Below are 26,676 nucleotides of genomic sequence, written 5' to 3'. Positions count from 1 at the left end.
TGGTTAGAAAGAGAAATATCTGCAGGGATACAACAACGTATTGGACCTGAATACGCAGGCCCGTTGGGAATTCTTCAAGCTCTAGCCGATGGGACAAAACTACTTTAGTCAGTCAGTAAATTATTAAATTTTTTTGGGTGATACACTGCAATTCCTCATAATGATATGTAGCGAACCAATTCTTGTATTTTTGGGCATATTCTAAGTTTGAATTTAACAAGTTCGCTCTCCGCCAGTTTTGTGGAGATATCCATTACTCCATGTGTTAACTGGCTTCTTTTGAATTGTTGGTTAATCTTTTATAAACGCCTAAATATGTCCTAACCCATTTGTCTTAATGCATTACAATTAACATAAATAAAGGTAACTTATTAATATGTTCCCTCTCAAGTTCTCTGTGGTTATACCAAACTTTTTATTTAGTCTCTTGCTATCTTTATAAGAAGGTAAAAGACATACGATAGAAGAATGTAGAAAAAAACAAATTAAAAGTTAAAATAACTAAAAACAATTATCTGAAAATCTTACGCTCAGATTCCAAGTACCTGATGCTCTCACTCGGATGCAGGAAATCCACGTCAAAATATGTGATATCTTCATCCTTACTAAACCAGGAATCCGGTATCCCTTTGATCTCAATCCTTTCGAGATTATTCGTGTGTAGATCATAGCACAAGATGTAAAAGGGAGAAATCAAGTCTCGCGGAAACAAAATAACCTTGCCTTTTAGATTTGTACCTCTTATTGTCAAACGATTGGTAATGACTAAATGCATCTGACAAGGCTTCAAAACCAAAGTCTTCCTCGACCATTCTTTCTTCGTCCAATCTTCCACAACCCATAGATCCACGGTACCTGTCTCTTTTAGATAGGTAATGTCAATGACAGCTACTGTTCCACCATAATCTATTTGAGACACTGTCTTCTCATCTGTAGTTAGCTTCTCTATCCAAGGTATTTGCATCATATCAAATCCTTCTGACCTGACATCGAACCTCACAAGCACACATGTATATGTATCAGTCCACGCACAGTAATATATAGCTCCTTTCATACATAATGCTAATATATCAGGCTCATGAGGATGAAAATCATTTGCAACGCTTTTCCTTTTCCACGAGCCACCACTTTCTAGAACATACACCCAATACTCAGACCTTTTCTTTCCCATATCCTCTACAAAAATTGTGCAGAGTAGTTTATACTGATCCTTTACAGGATCGTGGCCCATATAGTATTGGATGGTATAAGGATCATAATGAAGGTCGCGACCCTCAGCTATGATATCAGATTCTTTGATAAGAGGTATGATATAAAGTTGTCTGGTGGTAGGGTTATAGATCCGGGCATTTAAATAATACATGAAGCAAATAAAGCCATGGAGAAAGCGTGGGTTGAAGCCTCCCATCCTACGGACAGTCAGATCCTGGTCGAATTCTAAGGTAGAAGGAAACGGGCTTGGAACGGCTGATGATAGGAGCAGAGACTTAGAATAGAAGCGGCGGTCCTTTAAAGACATGTAAAGACGAGGTTGAGATGGGACCATAAGGAAACGGTTGCAAAAATCTCTAGAGGACAAGAGAGATAACCAAACTTCGAGACACTCTTGGATTTCAGAACAGATTTCGCAGGCAATCTCTTCAGAATCTCGATCAGGAGATCCACAGGGAGGTGTCGTGCGTCCCAAGTTATTGAATTACGCATTGCTTCTTCTTCTTCTTCTATAGGAATCTGTGGTGCAACCCTATTTTGTGTTCGTTGCGTGGTTCTTCCTCTACCTCTTCTTCTTCTCAACTTCATTCTCTCTCTATTCTGTAGTATGGCAGATGCTGCAACACGAAGAGACAAACGCACCATAGTTAGTTGTCCTCTTCTAATCGGGAGAACATAAAAAAAAAATTTAAGAGACGGCCACCGGGTCCGGGATACAAATCTCGATTTAGGATTTTAAAGTTCGCTGGCAATACGACTATTCCTTTTATACTCTTTTCCGCTTCCAAGTTTCAGGATTCACGTCTAGACATCATAAACTTAAAGATTTATTAAATCTTAAATATTTAATTTTTCTTTTTTGGTAAACTTAAATATTTAATATTTACAACAAAGTTATATAATTTTTTTATTAATTTATTGTTCGACTAACCTATAACCCGAAAGATACTCAGGGTTCACAATTCGGGTCAGGTTTATTATATAAGATATACATTGCAACAAAATCGAAGACTCGCTATCAATGCAAAAAAAAAAAGAAATAAAAAAGAAGACTTGTGATCGTCATCATCGCTCTTCAAAGTGCAAACCCTAATTTGCAACTTATCTTCTTTTGTCCGTGAGTCTAGGCGACCAACTCTATCTTGTCGATCAACATCTGAAAACCCTTTTTTTCTTTTCCAATTTCTGAAAAAAAGAAAAACAGTTTTGTGTATTTTATGATTAAGGAGTAGGTGGATTAGGATAGAAACTTTGTGGGTACTTCCAAAGTGGTGATTGGAGATTGTTGTTGTGCAACAGAATGAGATATTCTTTTCTCCTTTCCGTGGCACAAAAGGAGAGAATGAAGAAGAGGTCGAGAAGAAGAAGCATAAGTAGACGAAGAGCCATGCAAGATCCGAAAACTTGGCTCGCACGGGACATTCCTCTGGATCTCCTGATTGAGATTCTGACGAGATTACCTCCGAAATCAGTGTTGAGATTCAAGTGTGTCTCAAAGTTTTGGTCATCTCTATTGTCCTCCAGATATTTTTGCAACTGTTTCCTCATGGTCTCATCTCAACGTCAACCTCGTCTTTACATGTCTTTATTGGATCGCTACAAATATTCTAAGTCTGTGCTCTTATCATCCACTCCAAGCAGCACGTCTCCGTCTTCCTTAGTATTCGACCAAGATCTGACCATCCCTAAGATGGGAGGTTTCTTCTTGCGCATTCTTCGTGGCTTTATTTGCTTCACTATTTATTTAAAGGCGCGTATCTATAACCCCACCACCAGACAAATTGTCATCTTACCTGCCGTAGAAGAATCTGATATCATAGCTGAAGGAGCTCCTTATACCATCCTCTATTTTATCTGCCACGACCCTGTTAATGATCAGTATAAACTACTCTGCACAATCACTTTTGCATCAGACAATGATCTGAAAAATATAAAGTCAGAGCTTTGGATTTTCGTACTAGAAGCTGGTAGTTCGTGGAAAAGGGTTGCAAAGGAGTTTCCTCATCATCTTCCTTCGCCTATAGAACTGAATATGAATGGAATTTTATATTATTTGGCTTGGACTGATTCACATACTTATATGCTCGTGAGTTTCGACGTCAGGTCTGAAGAGTTGAATACCATGCAAGTACCACGCTTGGCTGGAGACATACTACCTAGATATAAGAAGGGTGTGACTCCAATTGAGTATGGTGGAAAGGTAGCTGTATTTGATTACACTTTTCTCCAAGTGAATGGTAAAGTTGATTTGTGGATCGTTGAAGATGCCAAAAATAAGGAATGGTCGAGGAAGACTATGGTTTTGCAGCCCTCTCAGATGCATTTAGTCAATGATAATTTACTGATAGCAAAAGATACAACTATAAAAGGCAAGGTCATCTTGGTACCAAATAAGTTGATTTCTCCTTTTTATTTTCTCTACTATGATCTGCAAATCAATGATTTGAAAAAGGTTGAGATCAAAGGAATACCAGATTATTGGTTCAATAACCCTGAAAGATATTTGGACATGGACATGGAGTTCATGGATCCAAGTGAGAGCATCTTGTACTTGGAAACTTGAAACTCATTGAGTTATTTATTTTGAATATTGAATTATTTATTTTGTAACATCTCAAGTGATTCGAAACGGTGCGTTTTTGTAAGGAGGCGATCAAATAGGCGATTTAGGGTTTTTGCTTTCCACCCAAGTTTCAATGCCCCCGGAGGTCTCTCCGGTGCCGGGGGGGGGGGACCCTTTACATCCAAATAACCAGGAGACAGTGGAGAATAAGGAGGAAGGGGAGATTTCAGGCAACTCTACTGTGGCCACCGTTCCCAAACCGCGTTCATGGGTATCTATGGTCAAGTCCACAGAAGAGATGGAGCAGATCCACCTTGCTGTTGAGGATGTTGACGGTATGCCGACGGCTACAATACCGGACAGTGTCTTTGCGGAAGCCCATCCCCTCTGGGAGGATTTTTTGATTGGTAAGTTTCTGGCTAAAGCTCCGTTCGTGGGGGGTATACATGCTCTGGTGAACAAGATCTGGACACTAGGTGATAAAACCATGAAGATTGATGTTTACGTGGTGGATAAAACTACGGTGCGATTTCGTATCAAGGATGAGCGCACTCGTGCTCGCATCTTAAGACGTGGTATGTGGAACCTCTGTGGTGTTCCGGTGGTTCTGTCTAAATGGAGTCCTATAGTGGAGCAGGAGCAGGAGGAGATTAAAACGATACCTTTGTGGATCATTGTGAAGAACGTTCCAGCCAAGTATTTCTCTTGGAAAGTGTTGAGTGCCATTACTAGCCCTCTCGGGGTGCCACATCGACTACATCCGGATACTGAGGCATGTAAATCTTTTGAGGACGCGAAGATTTTAGTTGAGGTGGACTTAACAAGAGCACTTCCAAAGTTTTTCTCCTTTAAGTCAGGTAAGGGTGGTGATACAGTGGTGGAATTTGTATATCCATGGTTACCTCTGAGGTGCACGGATTGCTCTAAATGGGGACATTTAAGCACAGATTGTTTGTTAAAGAAAAAGGTTGATGGAGGTCTCGCAACTGAATCTCCAGTAACCCCTGTGGGACAAAACGGGGTAGTGCACACGGAGGAGAGTGTAGGAACTGGTGTTTTGGAGGTTACTACACAAATCATGGCGACTGTTGTGACAGAGGTGCAAGAGGGTGAAAAACAGGAGAACAATGCGCGACAAACAGTAGACGCTACTGAGGGTAATGCAATTGTTGCTGTGCAGGAAAATGTAGAGGATCATGGGGAAGGTTGGAAGACACCAACAAAAAGTGCTCGCAGCCCAGGGAAAGTGCTCACTAAAAGTGATCAGGTGATCTCGACTGTGACGAACAGTTTCTCTTGTCTCAGTGATAAAGATGAACGAGGGGATAAGATTGAGGAAGTAGAGTCGGATAGCAACAAAGTGGAGAACCAAGATGTGGGGACGAATGCTAAGTTGTTTGTGGAGAAGATGACTAATGAGCCTATTGTTGATTGCACCAATGACCCTCAGGGTACTGCAGTGACAGTCAGACCCTCTCTCCCGCGTGCTTCAAAGGACGGCCACAAGTTTCTCTCTAAAGAAGGTCAGCAGAGCATTAGGAACTTACCTCCTAGTACAATGCACACACGTCAAACTCCCAAAAATCTCTGATGTCTGGATTCTTTTGAAATATCAGGGGATTTAATAAAACAGAAAAGCATAATGTAGTTCGTGAGTGGATACACCAAGGTCGCTTTGATTTTGGCTGTTTACTTGAAACAAAAGTAAAGGAGAGAAGAGTAGATCGAGTGTTTCGATCGGTTTTTAATGGTTGGTCTATGTTATCGAACTATGATGAGCATCGTCTGGGACGCATCTAGTTAGTTTGGAGGGATAATGTACGGGTCACTCCGGTATATAAGACTTCCCAATTAATCACAGTCTCTATCCACATTGAGGGGCAACAGGAAGAGTTTTTTGCAACCTTTGTATATGCTGCGAATCTTGCTGCAGATAGGAAATCTCTCTGGCAAGATCTCCGATATCATCATGATTCACCAATGTTTAGGAACAAAGCTTGGATCATATGTGGTGATTTTAATGAGGCCTTAGAGGGAGGAGATCATTCTTTGTTTGCTACAACACCGACTATTTCTCCTGGAATGCGAGATTTCCAGGATCTGGTCAGTCATTGTGAGCTTACGGACATGAGTTATCAGGGACAGAAGTTTACTTGGTGTAATAAAAGGCATGACGGGGTCATTTGTAAGAAATTGGACAGGGTGTTAATCAACAAAACATGGTTGCAGCAATATCACCAGTCATATTCTGTTTTTGAATCAGGGGGTTGTTCAGACCATATGCGATGCAGATTCTATATATCAGAGGAAGAGAGGAGAGTTAAGCGGCCTTTTAAATTTGTGGGCAGAGACTCCACCACTCTTCCACTCTACTTCTGCAATGCATAGGTTTTCCAAGAAATTGAAGGGTCTGAAACCGACTCTGAGATCTATGGGGAAACAACTGGTTGGTCATATCACCATCAGCACGAAAGAAGCATATAAGCGGTTATGTGAGCTACAGATACAAACAATGGCACACCCATCTCCACAGGCGGTAAGTGCTGAGGCTGATGCATATGCAAAATGGCAAGGACTCTCGGAGATTGAGGAAAGTTACTTAAAACAAAAAGCAAAACTCCATTGGCTGAAAGTGGGTGATCAAAATAACAAGGCTTTTCACATTTCTGCAACACTGAGGGAACAAAGAAACACGATCAGGGAAATTCTGTGTGAAGATGGTAGATTGGTTGATAAACTGGATCATATCAAACTGGAAGCAGAGAGATATTTCAAGGATTTCTTATCTATGCAACCTGCAAATCTAGAGGCTTGGTCTCGAGAGGACCTGGAGGGGATTTTGGGGTTCAAATGCGGAGAGAGTGATAAACAAATTTTAATTCATGAGGTCACTAAAGAATAGATTCGGCGAGTGTTGTTTGCGATGCCATCTAGCAAATCGCCAGGCCCTGATGGTTTCACTACAGAGTTTTTAAGGAGTCATGGTCTATTGTGGGAGAGGATTTCTTAGTTGCGGTTCAATCTTTTTTTAAGACTGGCTTCTTACCTAAGGGCGTCAACTCTACAATCTTAGCTTTGATTCCAAAGAAGAAAAAAGCAAAGGTAATGAAAGATTACAGACCCATATCGTGTTGCAATGTAATCTATAAGGTGATCTCTAAAGTCCTTGCAAACCGGTTAAAGATCATTCTACCTAAGTGTATTGCTCCAAATCAGTCTGCTTTTGTTAAAGATAGACTGCTAATGGAAAACGTGCTCCTCGCCACAGAGATTATAAAAGATTATCATAAGGGCACGGTCTCCCCCAGGTGTGCAATGCAGATAGACATATCCAAAGCTTTTGATTCAGTGCAGTGGGAATTCCTCCTCACAACCCTCCGAGCTCTGGACATCCCGGAACAGTTTGTGCTATGGATAAAAACCTGCATAACGACAGCCTCTTTCTCTGTCCAAGTTAATGGTGAGCTAGCAGGTTATTTCGGTAGTTTGCGTGGCCTACGCCAAGGATGCTCTCTCAGTCCTTACCTGTTTGTCATTTGCATGAATGTGCTTTCCCGCAAACTTGACAAGGCAGCAAACGACAAGGTTATTGGTTTTCACCCGAACTGTAGACATCTGCAGTTAACTCATTTATGTTTTGCCGATGATCTAATGGTCTTTGTTGATGGAGACAAGACATCTATACAAGGGGCACTAAGTGTCTTTGATGACTTCGCGACTCACTCAGGATTGAATATTAGTCTGGAGAAATCAACGTTACATATGGCTGGTGTATCCACTGAACAGAAAAACGAGATCCTTCAGCAATTCCCGTTTGCTTCTGGCTCTTTACCGGTTTGTTACCTTGGTCTCCCACTCCTTCCCAAACGCATGTCTTCAGCAGACTATCTTCCTCTGTTAGAAAAAATACGCTCTAAGATAAGCTCTTGGACTGCTAGAACACTCTCGTTTGCTGGCCGTCTTCAGCTTCTCCGATCGGTGATCTTTAGCATTACAAACTTCTGGATCGCCGCTTTTAGACTTCCAAAAGCTTGTATTCGCGAAATAGACCAATTATGCTCGGCGTTCCTGTGGTCAGGCCCATCTCTCAATGCCAAGAAAACGAAAGTAGCGTGGACAGAGGTCTGTCTCCCTAAGTCTGAGGGAGGTTTGGGGCTTCGCTCCTTATGTGAGGCTAATAAAGTGAGTGTCCTAAAGCTGATTTGGAGAATCCTCTCTGCCAAGAGCTCCCTATGGGTCAGCTGGATACACCGTTACCTCATCCGTAGTGGTTCGTTCTGGTCTGAAAAAGACAATACTACTTCTGGTTCCTGGATATGGAGGAAACTCCTGAAGTACAGGGACTCAACAAAACAGTTTCATCGAATAGAGGTCTACAATGGTGACTCTACTTCTTTCTGGTTCGATGACTGGAGTCCTCTGGGTCGTCTTTACGAAAGGGTTGGGGATCGGGGATGCTTGTCGCTGGGAATACCAATGTCAAGTACGGTAGCTGAAGCAATGGACCAGACTCGTCGACGAAGAAGTCGGTATGATTTCCTCAACTTAGTTGAAGAAGAACTCCACAAGAAACAACTTGTCCGTGATCAGACCCGACAGGATGTATCTCTGTGGAAGCGGAAAGGTCACATATATCATAAGAACTTTCACACGAAGGACACTTGGTTACAAATCCATGAAACGCATTCACTAATGGAGGAGTCTCGTGTAATTTGGTTTTCTAAAGCAACACCTCGGTATGCTTTTCTTACCTGGCTTGTGGTGAAAAACAGACTCGCAACAAGGGAACGAATGGTCAACTGGAACATACCTGCAACTACAGGTTGTGTTTTCTGCAATCATTCGGTTGAAACAAGAGAACATCTCTTTTTTGTGTGTCCGTACACGCAGCAGATTTGGGACTCGTTGGTACGGAAGCTTATTACAGTCAAGTACACAACCGATTGGACGCAGGTAATACAGTTGCTCATGGGAAATGACTTGGACAAAACACGGTGGTTCCTACTGAACTATACTTTTCAGAATGTTCTGCACTCTGTTTGGCGGGAAAGAAACGATAGGAGACATGGGGAACCACATTCTTCAGGGGAGAAGCTGGTGAAGATTATTGATAAGAATGTCCGGAACAGAGTTAACACAATGCAAGATAAGGATGGCTCCCTCATTCAGTCTTGGTTGGCATCAAGGTTCTACTGAGGCTATGGTTTTCTTTACTGAAAAGGTTTAAGAATGTAATCACCAGTTCTATAAAACTGTTGTAAAACGTTTATTTTTTTCTTTGAATATAATTTAACATTAATTCAAAAAAAAAAAACATCTCAAGTGATTCTTGTTTAGCAATTTTTGTGGTTAATTGGTAGAGCAGATGTACGCAATACCAATAGGGTCTCCGAATCCATTAATCTTTATTATGTCTATACTGAACATACACATGCGAAAAATATAAGATTACCTTTATAGTATTGTGTGAAGAACGAGCTTAGATTTCATGTTTTACTATTGGCTTCCATATGCTTAGACTAATTGGTAAAAAGATCACAAAACAAGGCTTCATAATTCCCGTTTGCCTATAACTCTCTCAAATCATTCATATGCCTCTCTCGTTTTCTTTCTTCTTAATAGGACATAACTAAGCGCAGAATGAATTCATTTGCATCTCCTTGAAGGCAATGTCCATTGAGCCAACGTGTTGTAAGTATAAAACTTTTTGCATCATCTCAATCCTATAAGCAAAAGCTTTGACGTTAGGGTCAAAGAATAGATAGATACGTGTGGCGGAGAGAGAGAGATGATTTAGGGTTCATTAACAAGATATTAGCTATGAACTTAAACAGAATATCCCTATATTCTATCACCCTCCCTCAGTTGAAGCTTCGGGACTCCGGATGGTTAAACTGGCGCGAAACTCATTGAAAAGACATGTTGGTAAGCCCTTAGTGAAGATGTCCGCATTTTGAAGTGAGCAAGCTACATGTATGACTTTAACCTCGCCAATGGCTATCTTCTCACGGACAAAGTGTATATCGAGCTCTATATGCTTTGTCCTCTGATGTTGAACGGGATTGTTTGCCAAGTAGATTGATCCGATGTTGTCGCAGTAAACAAGAGACGCCTTGCGCAGAGGTAATTGTAGTTTGCGAAGCAGATTACGGATCCAGGTGAGTTCTGCTACAACATTCGTTACTCCCTTGTATTCTGCCTCCGAGCTAGACCGAGAAACTGTTTGTTGCCATTTGGCTGACCACGAGACAATGTTGGAGCCAAGAAAAACGCAGTAGCCGGAAGTGGACCTTCTTGTGTCAGGGCAATCAGTCCAGTCTGTATCAGTATAAGCTGTTAGTGTTGTAATGTCTCCTTTCACCAGTTGCAAACCATGTTTCACTGTCCCTTGCAAGTAGCGGATGATACGTTTCAGTGCATTCATGTGTGGAACACGCGGATCGTGCATGTATAGGCATATTTGGTGTACTGCATAGGCTATATCAGGGCGAGTGAATGTGAGATACTGCAGAGCTCCAGCCAAGCTTCTGTAAGTTGTTGGATCTGGGATTGGTTCCCCAGCAGTCGCCGAGAGCTTAGATTGAAGATCCACCGGAGTTGTGCAAGGTTTGCATTCAGTCATGCCGGCACGTTTGATGATATCCTGCGCATAACTTGGCTGGCTTAAGAACATACCTCGTTTGTTGTAGTCAACCTTAATCCCCAGAAAGTGTCGAAGTCTTCCCTCATCTGACATTGGAAATTCTTCCTTTAACTTGTCAATCACCCGCTTAAGTAGTGATGGATAAGAAGCCGTGAGCATTATATCATCAACATAAAGCAGGAGATAAGCTAGGTTTGTACCATTCTTGTAAACGAACAGAGAGTTGTCTGCTTTGCTCATTACAAATCCTAGCTTGGTTAAATACTTTGTAAACCGAGAGTTCCAAGCCCTAAGAGCTTGCTTTAGGCCATAAATGGCCTTATTGAGCTTGAAAACATGATTCGGGAACTCCTTGCTGACAAACCCAGGTGGTTGATGCATATATATGGTCTCATTCAAGTCCCCTTGCAGAAAAGCATTCTTTACATCGAGCTGATGCATGGGCCAGTTCAACGCAACACCAACATCCAACACAGCTCTTATTGTCGCAGGCTTTACAACCAGACTGAAAGTCTCATCAAAGTCCACTCCTTGTTCCTGTGATTTGCCGTTCGCTACAAGTCTCGCTTTGTGACGAGTTAATGCACCATTCTCATCATATTTGTGTTTATAAAGCCACATTGAGCGAACTATATTGACCTTAGGAGGCCTTGGAACCAAATTCCAACTCCTAGTCTTAACCATAGCACCATATTCATCAGTCATAGCAGGATTCCAATTAGGGTCGTGAAGGGCTTGGTTGTGACCTTTTGGAAGTGGCGATTTTGTGGCGATGTTAAGAGACAGAACTGGTTTTGGTTTAGCTATGCCCGATTTTGATCTGGTGGTCATTGTATGCGTAGGATTGGTTGTTTTTGAAGTGGTGACTGTTTGTGTAGGAGGAACTGGTGGAGGTGTTTCGTGATTGATTGGTGTTTCGAGGATAGCTTTGAAAACCGGAGGGGTATCATCAACATCATCAAGGAAAGTGTAAGTGGAGGGATGATGATGCTGGTAATCTGCTGCTGGATATTTACTCTCGTCAAACATCACATGTCGAGAGATAATTATTTTTTGTGTTTTCAAATCCATGCAGCGATATCCCCTGTGTTGAGAAGGGTAGCCAAGGAAAAGGCATGGGATTGATCTTGCAGAGAGCTTGGAGAGATTGTTATGATTCAATGAAGGGAAACAAAGGCACCCGAAAACCCTAAGATGATCATATGAAGGAGGTTTGTTGTAAAGCAAAGTGAAAGGTATTTTGTTTTGAATTGCGGTAGAGGGGAGAATGTTTAAGACGTGAACTGCAACATTCAAAGCTTCTACCCAGTAGCATGGTGGTAAACGAGCCTGGAAGAGAAGAGCTCGAATGGCATTGTTGATAGTGCGGATCATTCGCTCAGCTTTACCGTTTTGTTGAGAGGTGTGAGGACATGAGAACCGAACTATTATGCCATTTTTGTCAAACATATCGTGAAATTGTTTGTTATTATACTCACCACCATTGTCACACTGGAAACTTTGAATGAAGGCATTGAATTGAGTTTTGATCAAATTGGAAAAGTGTTTGAACTTGGAGAAGACATCACTCTTTCTCCGAAGTGGATAAACCCAAAGATGATGTGTGAAGGCATCAAGAAATAAAACATAATATCTGATCCCACTTATACTAGAGACAGGGGAGGTCCATACGTCCGAGTGTATGATTTCAAACGGCTTAGAAACAGTTGAAAGAGATTTATCAAACGGCAATTTTATTTGTTTTCCCAAATGACAAGGTTCACAAGAATGAGACAACTTGTTTTTATTACAAAAACCAAAAGACTTAGAAAGATTGGTATCAAGAGAAGCCGATTGAGTGTGAGCTAAGCGTTTGTGCCATAGAGAACGTGTGGACGCAAGGAGAGCAGTAGAGGTGGGCATAGTTTTATTGAGGGATGCTGGAAGTGGATATAAGTCACCTTGGCTGTCACAACGGAGCAGAATCCTCCAAGTTGGAAGGTCCTTCACAGAAAACCCAAAATGATCAAATTCAACCGTACACCAATTATCAGTTGTAAGTTTTCGAACAGAAATAAGGTTTTTGACAATTTGGGGTGTTACAAGCACACTTTTGAGGTTGAGAGGACGGGAAAGGCTTTTAATGGAAGAGGAACCCATACACGTGACCGGAATTTTGGAACCGTTTGCTACTATGACTGATTGATCAGTGTTATGACTAATATTAGAGTGGAGATTACCTGGTGAGGAGGTGAGGTGAGCTGTCGCACCTGTATCCATTATCCACTGGTAAGCATTCGGATCCGCGATGCATGCTGTCATCGGAGACGAAGGAGGAATTGCAGTGAGATGTGCTTGCTGATACGACGGAGCCGGAGAGGTCGTGAAAGAGGGTCGGAATTGTTGTTGTGGCCATTGCCCATAGTAGTTGGGCCAAGAAGGGAACGGGCCTTGCCAAAATGGAGGTGCGGCCCAATTCGGGTAAGTTGGCCTCGTATGATTATTGTGTCGTCCTCCTCCTCTCGATCGATTGTTCCGTCGATTTCCTCTGTTGTTGCCGTACTGTTGACGATGATTTGCTGGTGATGAAGATCGAGTCTCCGTAGGAGTTGGTGCTGAGACAGTGAGAGCTGTGGTCGACGAGGAATGATCCGTGTGCGTGGATGTGAGTCGTTGAGATTTTTTAAGGCGAGATTCCTCAAGTTCCAGCATTGATTTCACCACATCAAAGGTAGGGAACAGTTCCTTGTGTTTGATTACATTGATTATGTAATCAAATTTTTCATTAAGCCCATTGAGCAGGTACATGACCAAATGTCGTTCATTCACAGGGGCGTCGACATTGGTGAGGAGATCAGCGAGGGATTTAATCTTCTGACAGTACTCCTGAATCGAACGATCACCGATGGTCATAGTACGAAGCTCATTGTCCAGCTGAATCGCCCTTGCTTCCTTGTTGTTGCGAAATTGGTTTTCAATACGGAGCCAAATGTAACGAGATGTCTCACCAGTTTTAAAAGAAGAACGAAATAGATCTGGTGCCAGGGTCCCGTAAATCCAGAGCTTGACCAAGCCATCTCGCTTGTGCCAAGCTGCATGTTTGCATTTTCCGGACGTATAGTTCCGTCGATGTGTCCAAGAACATCAAATGTTAGGCAATGAGTAAGGAAAAGCTCCCTCCAAGCATCATAGTTATGATCGTCAAGGTCTAGAATGAGCGGAATGTGAGATTTGATGTTTGTGACACCAAACGCTCGCTCATATTGACCTTGAGGGGCAGCCATAACCGGAAAGTGAAAAACAGAGAGAAGGAAGAAAAGAAAGAGATGAAAGAGAGAGACGGAAGCTAAGGTTATCAAGAGCGAACAAGCTCTAATACCATGAAAGTTATGAAATCTTCTTGAGGAGGATGATTGTATTCACAGAGATTATATAGTCATCGAGGTTACAATAAGGTCCGATATCCTCGGGATACAATGAACAATATTAACAAGATATTAGCTATGAACTTAAACAGAATATCCCTATATTCTATCACCGGTGGCTTTAGATGCGCCATTTCTCTCCATCTCGTTGCATCATGATCAAGCTTTGTAGCTTATCTTGAACTGGAAATTGAAGACTCGATTTGTGTGCTTTAACCAAACGCAACAGAAAGCCTGTTGTGGGTTTGGTCCATGTAGAGTTCCAATTGGGGAAAGAGAGGTCTTCTGACCATATATAGTTTGCAAAGTGAGAGACGGAGACGACGAATCAACAGCATCAACATCTTTAACCACGACAGTAATAAATAAAGACAAAGCAAAGGGATGTTCGGTATTCAATTTTGGTATGCATATGAACTCTAAGTTCATATTCTCCTCAAATTTGAACCCATGCATGAACTCCCAACCGGTCATAGATCAGAACCATTTCCGTAGCTGGTTGTTCTTCGTTTTCGCGAAATAAAATGGTAAGATTTATTGATGAGGTGGGATACGAACGTCAGGTTCGAAATCGAAACCCTAAACCCAATTAAAAATACAAATTATAATATCGCTAGGAATCGGTTGGGGGCACACAAGAAAAAAAAAATTACTCCCACTGTTCACAAAGAGTGTCATAGTTATTCCTTGGTTTATCTCCAAATTTTATACTAAACATCGTTCCTTTTGGTAAATATAATTCACATTTTATCCAAAAAAAAAAATGTCACTTTGACATATTTCACAGAAATTAAGAAACATTAATATATATATATATATATATATGCCCTTATTTAATAAGTGTTTAATGGATTAATTTAGTCATAGATTATGGATAAAACTAGGAAATCATATATAAAAGATGCATTAGGAATATAAAATCGTACATTGAAAATATAAAGTGACAGTCTTTGTGAAACAAAGAAAACCTCCAGAATAACACTCTTTGTGAAACATAGAGATAATAAATTGAAACTCTAAACCCAATACAGTAAAACCTCTACTACTTAATGTTAGCACCATCTCATTTTTTTAATTTATAGAATACTAGAGTAGAACCCACACTACGCCGCGAGAATGTATTTTGTTTTGTTTTTATTTTAATTATTTGTATGATAATATAGTTCTGACAATTTTATTCGTAATATTTTTGTTTTTAGTTTTTTTTTTGTGTTATTTGTTGCTGAATTTTCGTTAATTATTGTAATCAAATTGTAGACTAAAATCAATTTTTTTTCTTTCTTGTATGATGCATTGGAGCACAATTATTACTGCTAGTTGTTTTGTTTTATTTAATCTATTTTGGCTGATTGTATTAAATTTAATGATAACAACTTTGATGGTTGATTATGCTTTTTATTTTTGGTAGAATAGCTAAATAGCGTTGTTGTTTTAAATATATATATATTTTACATACCTTGACTGTAGATTATAAAATGAGATTTAATAAATAAAATGGTTGTTTGAAAAAGCTGAGATGTTATTTTTTCCGGACTTAAATTTCTTCTGTTTCTTGGTTATTTTCACCAGTTCACCTCCATTATATTTTGGTGTTATTTTCGTTAGTAGTGGAGAAAGTTAATGGATAAATACTTTACTTTTGTTATTGAATATCTCTTTGTTTGTTGAACTCGTTTTTGGTTTTTGATTTCTTTACCTTGAAAACTGGGTTACAAGACCAAATCTAAATATGCAACTTAAATTCAGAAAAGAAATCAAACATACGAAACAAATTGATTTAGCATACACTACCACTAAATTCTGATTTCTTGGACCATGTCTTTACACATACACTAATCATATAGAGTCACATAAAAGAATGACACTTAAACGTATTGCTGAGAGAGATTAAGATAAACGAATGATAGGATGTTGCAACCATACATGTCGTAAGAGAAAGATCATTGCAGCTAACTTCAAAGGCACCAGAACTTTGAAGGAAAGACTACGAAGATTCTCACAGATATAAACCCTATTTTACATTTTCATTTGCAGGAGTAGATAGCTAACAAATGTAAGCAGATGAAAAACAACAGTTTCGTGATATTTTATAGAAACCAGAAATTGAGTAGGTTGTACATTTTGGCCTTTCGGCCCTTTCCTGAGGCATTGAATGGAATGGCTGACAACATCTATCAAAATTGCTACCTCAAATGCAAACAATGGTAGGAAGACAATCTTTTAGTCAACAACTGCAAACAAAAGAGCACAACCAAAACTACAATAAATCAACCAATCATATATTTCTTGATTAATGATTAAAAGTTATTGATAATTACCATATTTATCTTCAAGATGTAAACAAAGAGGATCTCAAAAGCAACCAGCGATGGCGAGTGAAAATGAGACCACTGCCACAAGACCATATGAGGACTTAACCACAACAAACCTCTTAATTATATAATCAAAGGTTCAAGATGAAGCAAGAGAATAAAAAAAATGTCATACATGTCAATCATGAAGCATTAATGGACACAACGAAAATCTGCCACGAGCAAATATATATAAACCTATAAAACAGACAAAACATCACAAATTTAAAGGAGAGTGAAGGCTATCGACATCAGTCTTAACCTTCTTTAAGGATGATATTAAAGATGATACTTATATTTTAGACATCGCCAAATATTTAAACAGATAAAACTAATAAAGAGTTTTACTTTAAGATAATCACAGTTCTTATAAAACTCAAATATCTAAGTTTTAAACAAAAACTGGGTTTACAAGAGAATTTGCACCTCCTAAAACATGACCCATGAGCTAAAATATTAAACTCATACTAAGACATTCACACTAACACTAAGACATTCACATATTAAACATTCACACTTCGACGGATCCAATGTCCATGTGTTTCTATCTCCTCCGATCTGGTTTGTGCTTCGCCCCTGATGCTTCCTCTTCCCCCACGGCTCCTGAGTTGTTGTTTGGCGAGGAAGCTCCCAGAGATGCGACTTATCTCCGTTTGTGGACTCTCGTCTCTAAGATCTATCACACTGCGAGCTTGGTAGACCCATGTCAACTCCCCTGACCAGCCCTAAAGTCTTTTGGATCTCTGCGGTTGAGCTCAGGACTTGAATTTGGTTTGTTAACATCCCAAACGGCCCTACCCATCCTCCAAAATCCCAGGTCTACTCCTTCTATCCCTCTGTTAGCTAATAAACATTTCTTAGGTTCTTTGGTAGAACTCGGTGTCCGGAGACTGCATCTGAGAATCCATTTACCTAGAATGATTTGTAGTAACTTAGAGTATGGGAGAGCCCGGATATCTGCTCAAACTGTGAACTCGATTGTTAACTGGAAGAACCACAACCCGTTTATCTCTATGCTAATTAGCGTTGCTAGTTCTCAACAACATCCCATCAACCGCACCACTTTGGTGTTAAACCCAACCCACCAGACCAAGCCTAAATCATATCCTTGGCTAGTCATGGCTCTAGTTTCACTTGTATGGTCTGTTGTAAAAATCTTGAAGTATTATGGTCTTATGCCCTGTTTCTCAACTCCTGCATCCGACGACTTCAAGCACACTTTCTGCAGCTCCATCCTCATCACTCGGACTGTCTATTATCGAAGCTACTCCTGGTGCTACCAGTTTGTTCCTGAACCTCCGCTTTGGTTGTTAAAGCACCCTACCCTTGACCATCAAACCTTAGTCTACCGAACCGTTGCCAATGTGGTGCTCTTGTTAGTGCCCCTCGCTCCGGTGAGTTTATTGGCTTTGGCTCTGCTATTAACGTCACAATGTCTCTCGACCGTGACTATCTTGTCATCCACCGACTCTCTCGAGGATGAGCAATCGAGCTACCGTGATCTCTCATGTTCCAAGCCGCTTCTTAGTGACTGTTTCATAGCTCTCATGGATTCTATCTCGATGATATCTATCTATCTCTTTATGGCATTGGGGAATGCCCATCTTTGTAATCTTTATTTCAGTTTAAACTTTGAGATCTCTGCATCTCTTTCCTTTGTATTTGCTTTGATTTGAATGAATGAAAGCATCTGTTGTCCCAAAAAAAAAAACATTCACACTAAGACAGTACAATCAAGAACTAAAAGATGACTCATGAGTTAAAGTCACCAACTTTAGATTCGATTTTGTCAAATCAAACAAACCCATCAATCAATGAACTCAAAAAAAGGGAACTTTAGTATAAAACTACCTTAAAGGAATAGCCTTGAGGCCTTTGACTAATAGTTTGATCCTAGAACCAAGCACATATGGATCGATCAACGCGATGACCTGTAAGCTGCTTCTCTATCATTACCTCTCTGTGAACACAAACCAAATGAATCAAATTTTAGACTGATCAATCAAAGTCGAACTGAATCCGGAAAGAAAGATTTGAAGATACACTTACCCAGAATCGGAGAGGAGAAATATACGTTGAAGCATCTCTGCCCAACGATGCACAAATCTGAGATTGCTTCGTGTTCTCGATTCACAACATAGAAATCTTCCTTAATCCCCAAAATGAAAAGTAGAGATCTAATTAGAAAGAAGAAGAAATCGAAATTGGCGTTGAATACGACGAGAATGGAGAAGCAACGCAGTTTTGGTGGCCCCAGCGAGAATGGTTTTAATTCCGACGATGCTGGTGATCCCAGCCACAGCTCTCTCCACCAATTGGATCAGATCCGACGATGATGTTAATTTTGTTAGTTAAGTTAATTAGAAAGAAGAAGAAAATCGAGCATCGATTGATTAAACGCTCCCTATCTTGTTTCCCTTTTTCTTTGTCCAAATAAGAATAAAAACAACGGAGGTGTCAACTTCAGTATTGAGGCTGTGTCAGAAACACCTCCTTCTTTTATTGTATTAATTGATTAACTTATAGTAAAAATTAATAATTATTTTATAGATGTATTTTTAATTGTCTAAATTCTAAAATTAGAAACTGAGATAATTTTATTAAAACAAGATTAGATTTTTGGATGTTATAAATTTTATGGTTTTGAAATTGAATTTGTTATTTTTAGAAAATATTATTGACAGTAAATTATAAATGCTATAAACAAATTCACTTAATCACTTATACATATGACATACTTAAATTCAAATTTAGGAATAATAATATCAGTTATCGTATTTTCGTAGTCTGTAAAATTATCAAAATGAAAATGATGTATATTTAGGAATTGAAAAACTTTAAAAAAAATAAGCCATTTTAATTAAGACATGTTATAGAGTATTTATATAGTTATAGTTTAAAAATACAACATAACAATTGTTTTATAAAAATGAGATCTAGGAGAAAATTCATTTAAAAATTAAAATCATATCCATGTAAATTTACATCATTATTAATTTATAATATTATTGGAACCATATTTTAGATGGCGATTTCAAAAAAATATTATTTTGTCGAGTTTTGTTAATCGGGCCAACAAAATTTATTAATTTGTGGTTTTAATATATAAAATATTAATTTACGGAGGTTTTAGTGTATTAGGGTTTACCTATCCTAGTCATGGTAATACTCGATGATGAAGGATATAAAATTAATACTACTGCAAAATTTTTGTTCATTAAAAATATTCCTGCAAACTTGTTATAATAAAGGGAAAGTATACTTCGTTTTCAATACTTTCAAAGAAACTCTAACTGAAATTAGATATTAAAAATTGAATTTCAAATAAAATATTAATTTTTTATTATTTCTTATCTAATATTTGTTGGATTTAAGTTTTATATGTTTTTTTTGATAAAGAGAGTTTTATATGTTGATGTATTGTTTTTTCGATAAAAATATTTATCGAGTGTGAGCCGTGGATTTGCCTAAAAAATATTATTCAGTTCTTTCACCCACAGGCATTTCTTACCTAGTTGGAGATAGTAAGAAGTGACCCATGAAGATGAAGGTTGGTGGTAAGAAGGATAACATTTATCTTGATCACCCTTGTCTGGTATAACACAATTTGTTTTGGAATTAATTAACGGGATTCCGCATTCATGAGAATTTTTAAATAAAAAGTGGCACATTTAGCAAAAATCTCTTTGTTTTGCACCAAAAAGGTACAACTCGACAAGACAATGGTTTTTTTTGGTACCGTAAAAGTTGATTATCCTTTTTTTTTTTTTTCTCTACAATGATATGCAAGTTAGTGATTTAAAAAAAGGTAATGGATATCAAAGAAATGTTGAATTGCTAGTTTCTTAAGCGCGAGACAGCCAAATATTTTGACATGGAGTTTATGGCAAATGAGAGCATCAATCATGTACCCAAAAACTTGAAACTTAGGATTAAACGATTAATCTATCAAATAACCGTTTCTTTTGTTTTTTCTTAGTAACCGTTTCTTTAATACTTATGCTTTTCAAGGTGATTCTTGTTTTGTCTTTTAATGGTTATATAATTGACATCTTATCTTATTATATAAAGTAGGGTTTTGAAAGTTAGCCATTAACAAGATTTTGACATGTGTCAAGTTATCAATCACAGATTTTGACATGTGTAAAAGTTAATATTTAATAGGAAGAATTTGATTACAACAAAAATAAAATATTATATTTTAAAAAATATTAATGATGTAAAAAGATAATTATCAAAAACTACAGAATTTATAAAAAATAAAAAGTTTTTTTTAATTAATTATAAGGAGATTATATATATATATATATATTTCATATATATATATATAATATATTTTTTTAAGTTTCTAATTTTAAGGTCACCTGTAATCACTTATATATATATATATATATATATATTTTTTTTTTTTTAAGTTTCTAATTCTACAAAAAAAAATAAAAAGATAGATTAAGGAAAATATACAATTAATTATTAATTCTAAATTTTGTAATTACTAACATCTATATAAACATAGATATATTTAAATAATTTATTCAAAAAGCACAGCTTTCAACTTTGTTTAATTGAGAATTTTCTTTAAAGGAAAGGTAAATTGTTTTTATTTTCTTAAACCAAAATTTTCTCCTATTTTCTCCTTTTTCAATTGGGAATATGTAAGATTAATATGTTGACCCAAAAATAAGATTAATATATGTGTCTTCTTTTCCTAATAGTGTATTTTAAAATTTATTGTAGTATTTTTAGATTGTTTTATTTAATTTACATTTTTATCTTTGAATTATTTGGGATTCATATATTAGCGTAGTTATAATTTTCTATTGTTTCTTTAATTATGTCAATTTTTTTTTTCTAATTTCTCAACCCTGATTGGTAGTCACAAACCCTTCCTTTTTTTGCAAACATAATTGTTACTATTATTCATTCAATCCCAAAGGAGATAACGAGTAGAAGCTCATCAACTTAATGGATGAATAAAATAGGCTAATCAAACACAAGCTTACAACAAACATAAATAGATAGATTGGAAAAACATTAATCGTTGTTGATAGATCCATGGGAGCTCAAAGACTGTGACATCCTGGTTTGCAGAAATGTTTAAAAGAATTGATTTGACCACATATGTCACCAAAATGCATTTATTTTTCGGTCAAGGGTCCTCAGAGAACTTCATTATGGGTGACCTTCCTGTAAGTGATTGTCGGAACTGTGCAAGTGAAGAAAAAACACAAGAAAAGATCATTTGTTGATTTGTGCGGTCGGTAAACAAGTTTTTAAAGCCTCCCAAACGTAACAAACCGGCCATCGAATATGGGTGGGTCCACATGCCGGGAATAGATGTAGGACCCACTTAGGAAGGTGGGCCCATAGACTAAAAATAGACATGGGCTCACTAAGCAAGGTGGCAAGTGAGACATTACAGAGACAGAGACTACATCATGGTGTGTCAAAGACACTTCCTTGAATACATTGAGAAATTTAACATTAGTTATTATCAAAAGATTTTGTGACGTTAGAAAAAGGTTTTTACTTTCATTGGTTGTCGGAGACTCGGAGCAAGCCATTTTGAGATAGCAAAAAGATGTGAACATGTTCTCTTCAAAGAGAAGGAGGGCAGAGCCAAGGTTCTCTCTATGGTGGAGAAGTTTGGACACAAGGTCATCTCCGCAAGGGAGGAAGGTGGAGGAGGTTGGACGCAAGGTTATCTCCCCAATGGAGGAAGGCGGAGCCAAGGTTCTCTCCATGATGGAGGAGGTTGGATGCAAGGTTCTCACTAGGGATGAGGGCGGAGCCGAGGTTTTCTCCATGGTGGTCATACATTATTGTGATGATACATCATTGATTAGTATATTATGTAATATATTTTTTATTCAAAATGTTTTTTGAGCCATTAGTTTTAGTAATTTAAACCCGCACATCGGGCGGGTCTCATCTAGTATTAAAAGTTAATATTTAATAGGAGGAATTTGATTACAACAAAAATAAAATATTTTATTTTAAAAATATTAATAATGTAAAAAGATAATTATCAAAATTACAGAATTTATAATTTATAATAAAAATTAAAAGTTTTTGTAAATAATTATAAGAAGATTATATGTATATATATTTCATAAAATTCGAATTTATAATATTATTAACTTATTTTAATTTCAAGTTATTAATTCTACCAAAAAAAACAGAAAAATGATTTAAAAAATATACAGTTAATTATTAATTCTAAATTTTTGTAAATATTCACTTCTATATAAACATAGATCTTCTCATATTTATATAATTTATTCAAAAATACTGTTTTCAACTTTGTTTAGTAGTAATCTTTTTTTAATGGGAAGGTAAATATTTTTTATTTTTTTAACCAAAATTTTCTCCTACTTTCTCCTTTTTCAGTTGGGAATAGGTAAGATTAATATGTTGACACAAAAAAAAATTAATATATGCGTCTTCTTTTCTTTTTTTTTCCAACCAAACATTAATAAATTAGAAAAGAACTTCATGATTGGTGGCCCAAACAGGAGGATAGGAGTTTACAAAAATAGATTCAGAGGGTAAGCTTCGTGAAGTCCGGGCCAAACAGTCCGCTCTAACGTTGACGTCTCGTGGAATCTTGACTAAGGTGAAGGAAGGGTAGAAGGTTCGGAGGAAAGCAAAATCATCCAACAGATTGGAGAAAGCGGGCCAATCTTCCGGCGTCTGCACCATTGCAATCAACTCAGCACAATCCGTCTCGAACGCCTGACAGATAACTCCAGCCCTGCACAATCTGTCTCGTAGTTCTGACAGACAATGCGTCTTCTTTTCTTAATATGTATTTTAAATTTTATTGTAGTATTTTTGGATTATTTAATTTAATTTATATTTTCATCAACCTAATGGATGGATAAAATAGGCTAATCAAACACAAGCTTACAACAAACATAGATACATAGATTCGAAAAACATAAATCATTGTTGATAGATCCATAGGAGCTCAAAGAATGTTACACCCTGGTTTGTGGAAAGGTTTAAAAGAATTGATTTTGCCACATGTGTGGTTCTCTCCATAAGGAATGATGGCGGAGCCGAGATTTTCTCCATGGTGGTCATACATTATTATGAATTGTGATGATACATAATTGATTAGTATATTATGTAATATATTTTTTATTCAAAATATTTTTTGAACCAACAATTTTAGTAATTAAAAAACTATGCAAAAGTGAAAATAAAATAGTTAGCTTAATGTGTTCATATAGACATTTTCAAGGTGGGTGATAAATAATATATTTGTAACATATTGTATATTTAGGTGTAAAAAATACACTTTTAATGTAAAACATACATGAAAGATTTGTAAATATATATAAATCAGTGTACTATAACAAAAATAAAATTTATAAATAACGTAAAATAAATTTTCATAAATTTATAAAAGTTTAAACCCGCCCATCGGGCGGGTCCTCATCTAGTATAATATAAAGATTTCATGCTTAACATTTGGCCTCCATTGGTTTTGGAGACTCTATTTCATGCTTAACATTTGGCTTCCATTGGTTTTGAAAGTGATTATTGTTTGGTCTTTTAATGGCTATAATTGACATATAGATTAACATCAGTATCATATAGAGCTTAGATTTCATGCTGAACATTTGGCTTACATTGAATTTTTCCACACAGGAGCCCAGCTACACCTTACCACATGGGAACCTAAAGATCCAAGACTTGCCTTTTGTGGAGCCAAACACAATCAAACACCAACGGCTCTTTTCTTATCATTGTTGCTGCATTTTAGATGTTTCTTCGATGAACCTGTACGCCCCACAGAGTCATGGATTCACACCCAAGCTTTCAAGACTACACACCAAAACTTGCCTTATTTTGATATATTTGGTCAATTAAGTGCAAAACACAAAGGCTTTATTTTCATTCATTTTACGATTTGTTTTTTACCTTCGGCCTGTTAGACCGTTATTTGTAAGCCTAGAATATCGAGTGAACGTTTAGTTGTTTTTCATTTAAAGTGTGTAGTCTTTGAATTCTGTTTGCATTCGAGTTCTAAGTAATTGATGTGTTTGAATTAGCTTGAAGATTCAAGTTGGTTTAATCGTGTGTTGTTTGAGGATTCACAGCTAATATATCCATCTCCAATTCTACCTTCATACATGATTCATCACATGCTAATTAAATCTTTGCTTTCATTGATCAACACTTAGGTGGATTCCCAGGCTTAATTTACATCAAAAACTATCTGTGATGAACGTTAAGAGAGTACAAAAGCTACTTTATTTTTATAAAACATTCATGGTTTTACATTCGTTCAGTCAAAATCTTAGAAGGATAATGATATGGGATGCTCACCAAATTGGGGAGTCAAACTCAAACTTCCATTTGATAGAAAATTAAAAAAACGAAGTAGATTCTGAAGCAAGATACAAATTTGGTTGGTACAGGCAAAAAATCTTATATTATCCTCTAGAGCTGATGCAGGAGCATAATCGTTAGGATTTTAATTAATTTAGCTTTTATTTATTTATTCTTAATTATGTATATTTCTATTGGTTTTCCATTTTTGGTTAGGGTTTTGCTAGCTTTGTTTTACTATATAAACAACTTTAGTTTATCTCTTTTATCTTTTCTGGTGGATTCCAGAACTCTTTTTTTGGTGGATTCCAAAGTTTTATCCTTCGAGTTTGTCGCTTGCAAACTCGTTTTTAAACTAGGTTTAGCGCTTGCTTAACTTAGGATTTTCCGCTGCATTAAGAGCTAACTACAAATACTGGAAAATGTTTTGTCTCTCAATACAGGCTGAATCCAAAGAACTGGCTGACAATAATTGCCAATCCAAGTCCGATGGCCACAAGAGAAGATGCCCACGTTAGTTTCTCTGTGATCCTAGGAACCTTCTCTTTCAACGCTTCGCTACATGACCCGATAAACACTGTGTAGCTTCCCATGGCAATCACCGTCCCAATCAAGAACATAATGAGAAATGAAGCACCGGCTAACCGAGAAGGAAGAGCCAGCGCAGGTAATACCATCATCAGAGCGTCCGGTTGCAGGCCGTGAACAATCCCAGTCGCAAATGTGGCAAACCCAATCTTTTTCTTCTTTGAGCTTTTCTCATCTGTTTCCCCATTCTCCAAGGTAACAACACATGGTTCCGGGATCTCAGAAGCTTCTTTGATTCCCATAGCACCAATCACGAGGAGAGTCAAGCCCACGACTCTTGTACCCCAAGTTCTTATGACTTCGATGTGAAGCCTATCTTTTAGAAGCAGAAATATTAAACCAAAGATGAGTTGACCAGCGTCGTGACCACATCCCCATAGGGCTCCAACTGCAGCACTCTCCATTCTCGTTCGTCCAATCGAAAGTGGAGCCAAAGCAGCAAGGTGATCAGGTCCAGACAACGTGTGTAAGCAACCAGCAAAGAAACCAGTCCAGGCACTTGTCAATACCTCAGTCCGGAGGAGTTTACCACCAACAGCACTACCAGTAGATTTAGTAGCCGTTTGAAAGCTAGCAAAAGCAGGCGGCACAAGAACAGGGTTAACCAAAAGCGCAGCCACAGCAGCCACTAATATGACTGTTCCAGTGGACATAGTCTGCAACAAACACACAGATTCGCATAACAGAGCATTAAGCTATCTGAAGGTAAGTACACAAAGAAAAGCCCTTAGACCACAACATTTCACAAAGGCTTTTTAGCACAATGCTCTCAACATATAGTAAACTACTTAATAAATCCACTGATCCTAACCTTCTTCTATCAACGAGATGTAATCGGAGATCTCTGATCACGGAGATACATAAAGCTATTCAAATTCCTCAGCAATGCAGCTATAAAATCCCTAAACTACAATAGTACTCAATCCAATAGCTCTTATCAATATCTTCTGAAATCAAACCCCAAAACTAAAGCAAAGCCACAACGTAATTGCAGAAGATTTCATAGTCATGGATATGTAATTTACCTTGCGCTGCTCAAAACTCCTCACGATCCGTTCGATGAATCCTGGATTAGGTTTCGACTCATCGGGTTTAGGAGACGGAAACAAGAAATCTCTAGTCTGGTTCAGTCCTGGAGACGTATCCGGCGATGGATTGTGGCGGAAGAAGCAGGAAATGGAGCTGAGTCGGCGTGACTCGGGACGGCGAGAGGAGGTAAAGGTGAGACTCGGCGAATCGAGTCTGTGGAGGCGAGGGAGGAAGGGAGATGCTCTTGAATGAGAATTGGAGAGAGTAAGTGAGGAAGATGACGGTGGTTGTAGAAGCCTATCCATGGCGTCTCCTTCTCTTTCGGAGAGGCTAAAGAGTTTTTCTCAGAAGTTGAAAAAGAAAAGAAAGAGAGAGTGAGGGACACTGTGCTCTCTCTCTCTCAATCGGTGAAGAGATAAACTTTTTTAAAAACTTTTTTTTTTTTTTTTTTTGTTGTTGTTTCCTTTGTAAATCAATAATACAAAAAGTGAAAGGAATATACTAATAAAATCATGTCGAATCAACTATAAATATAAATATTATTTA

The 26,676-nt window shown here is 37.9% G+C and overlaps 3 protein-coding genes, 1 long non-coding RNA gene and 1 pseudogene across 4 annotated transcripts; 2 read left to right on the top strand and 3 right to left on the bottom strand.

Moving 5' to 3' along the window:
- Nucleotides 1–511: 511 nt before the first annotated feature.
- On the bottom strand, nt 512–1,857 carry LOC104748767 (F-box only protein 8 pseudogene; annotated as a pseudogene).
- Nucleotides 1,858–2,512: 655 nt separating this feature from the next.
- On the top strand, nt 2,513–3,775 carry LOC147927188 (F-box and associated interaction domains-containing protein). The gene has a single exon (XM_087486995.1). It carries the CDS (start codon nt 2,513–2,515, stop codon nt 3,773–3,775), a length of 1,263 nt encoding a protein of 420 aa, XP_087343121.1.
- Nucleotides 3,776–3,908: 133 nt separating this feature from the next.
- Nucleotides 3,909–6,677, top strand: LOC147927187 (uncharacterized). The gene is made up of 3 exons (XM_087487349.1): nt 3,909–5,298; nt 5,709–5,878; nt 6,039–6,677. The coding sequence occupies exons 1-3, from the start codon at nt 3,909–3,911 to the stop codon at nt 6,675–6,677; spliced, it is 2,199 nt and encodes a 732-aa protein (XP_087343475.1).
- A 9,828-nt stretch (nt 6,678–16,505) lies between these two features.
- LOC147927186 (uncharacterized) lies at nt 16,506–18,614 on the bottom strand. The gene is made up of 3 exons (XR_015581772.1): nt 18,223–18,614; nt 18,025–18,133; nt 16,506–17,863 (listed from the first exon to the last, which is right to left on the bottom strand). It is a non-coding gene; the product is annotated as an uncharacterized LOC147927186 (long non-coding RNA).
- Nucleotides 18,615–24,881: 6,267 nt separating this feature from the next.
- On the bottom strand, nt 24,882–26,613 carry LOC104747477 (chloroplast protein FOR GROWTH AND FERTILITY 2). Its single transcript, XM_087489589.1, has 2 exons — nt 26,127–26,613; nt 24,882–25,757 (listed from the first exon to the last, which is right to left on the bottom strand). The coding sequence occupies exons 1-2, from the start codon at nt 26,433–26,435 to the stop codon at nt 24,948–24,950; spliced, it is 1,119 nt and encodes a 372-aa protein (XP_087345715.1). The 5' UTR covers nt 26,436–26,613; the 3' UTR covers nt 24,882–24,947.
- Nucleotides 26,614–26,676: the final 63 nt, after the last annotated feature.

This window comes from Camelina sativa, chromosome 15 (assembly GCF_030686135.1).
Source record: "Camelina sativa cultivar CO46 ecotype springtype chromosome 15, ASM3068613v1".
Classification (NCBI taxonomy): domain Eukaryota; kingdom Viridiplantae; phylum Streptophyta; class Magnoliopsida; order Brassicales; family Brassicaceae; genus Camelina; species Camelina sativa.
Note: the sequence above shows the minus strand (reverse complement) of the source record. Positions and strands in the feature narration are given on the sequence as shown.

What these genes read in the sequence shown, in the direction of transcription:
- LOC147927188 (XM_087486995.1), top strand. Translation starts at nt 2,513, where the DNA reads ATGAGATATTCTTTTCTCCTTTCCGTGGCACAAAAGGAGAGAATGAAG.
- LOC147927187 (XM_087487349.1), top strand. Translation starts at nt 3,909, where the DNA reads ATGCCCCCGGAGGTCTCTCCGGTGCCGGGGGGGGGGGACCCTTTACAT. An exon ending in CAAGTTTCTCTCTAAAGAAG is followed by an intron (nt 5,299 to 5,708) that starts GTCAGCAGAGCA and finishes ATCTTGCTGCAG; the next exon opens with ATAGGAAATCTCTCTGGCAA. An exon ending in TGCGAGATTTCCAGGATCTG is followed by an intron (nt 5,879 to 6,038) that starts GTCAGTCATTGT and finishes TTTTTGAATCAG; the next exon opens with GGGGTTGTTCAGACCATATG.
- LOC104747477 (XM_087489589.1), bottom strand. Translation starts at nt 26,435, where the DNA reads ATGGATAGGCTTCTACAACCACCGTCATCTTCCTCACTTACTCTCTCC. An exon ending in GGAGTTTTGAGCAGCGCAAG is followed by an intron (nt 25,758 to 26,126) that starts GTAAATTACATA and finishes TGTTTGTTGCAG; the next exon opens with ACTATGTCCACTGGAACAGT.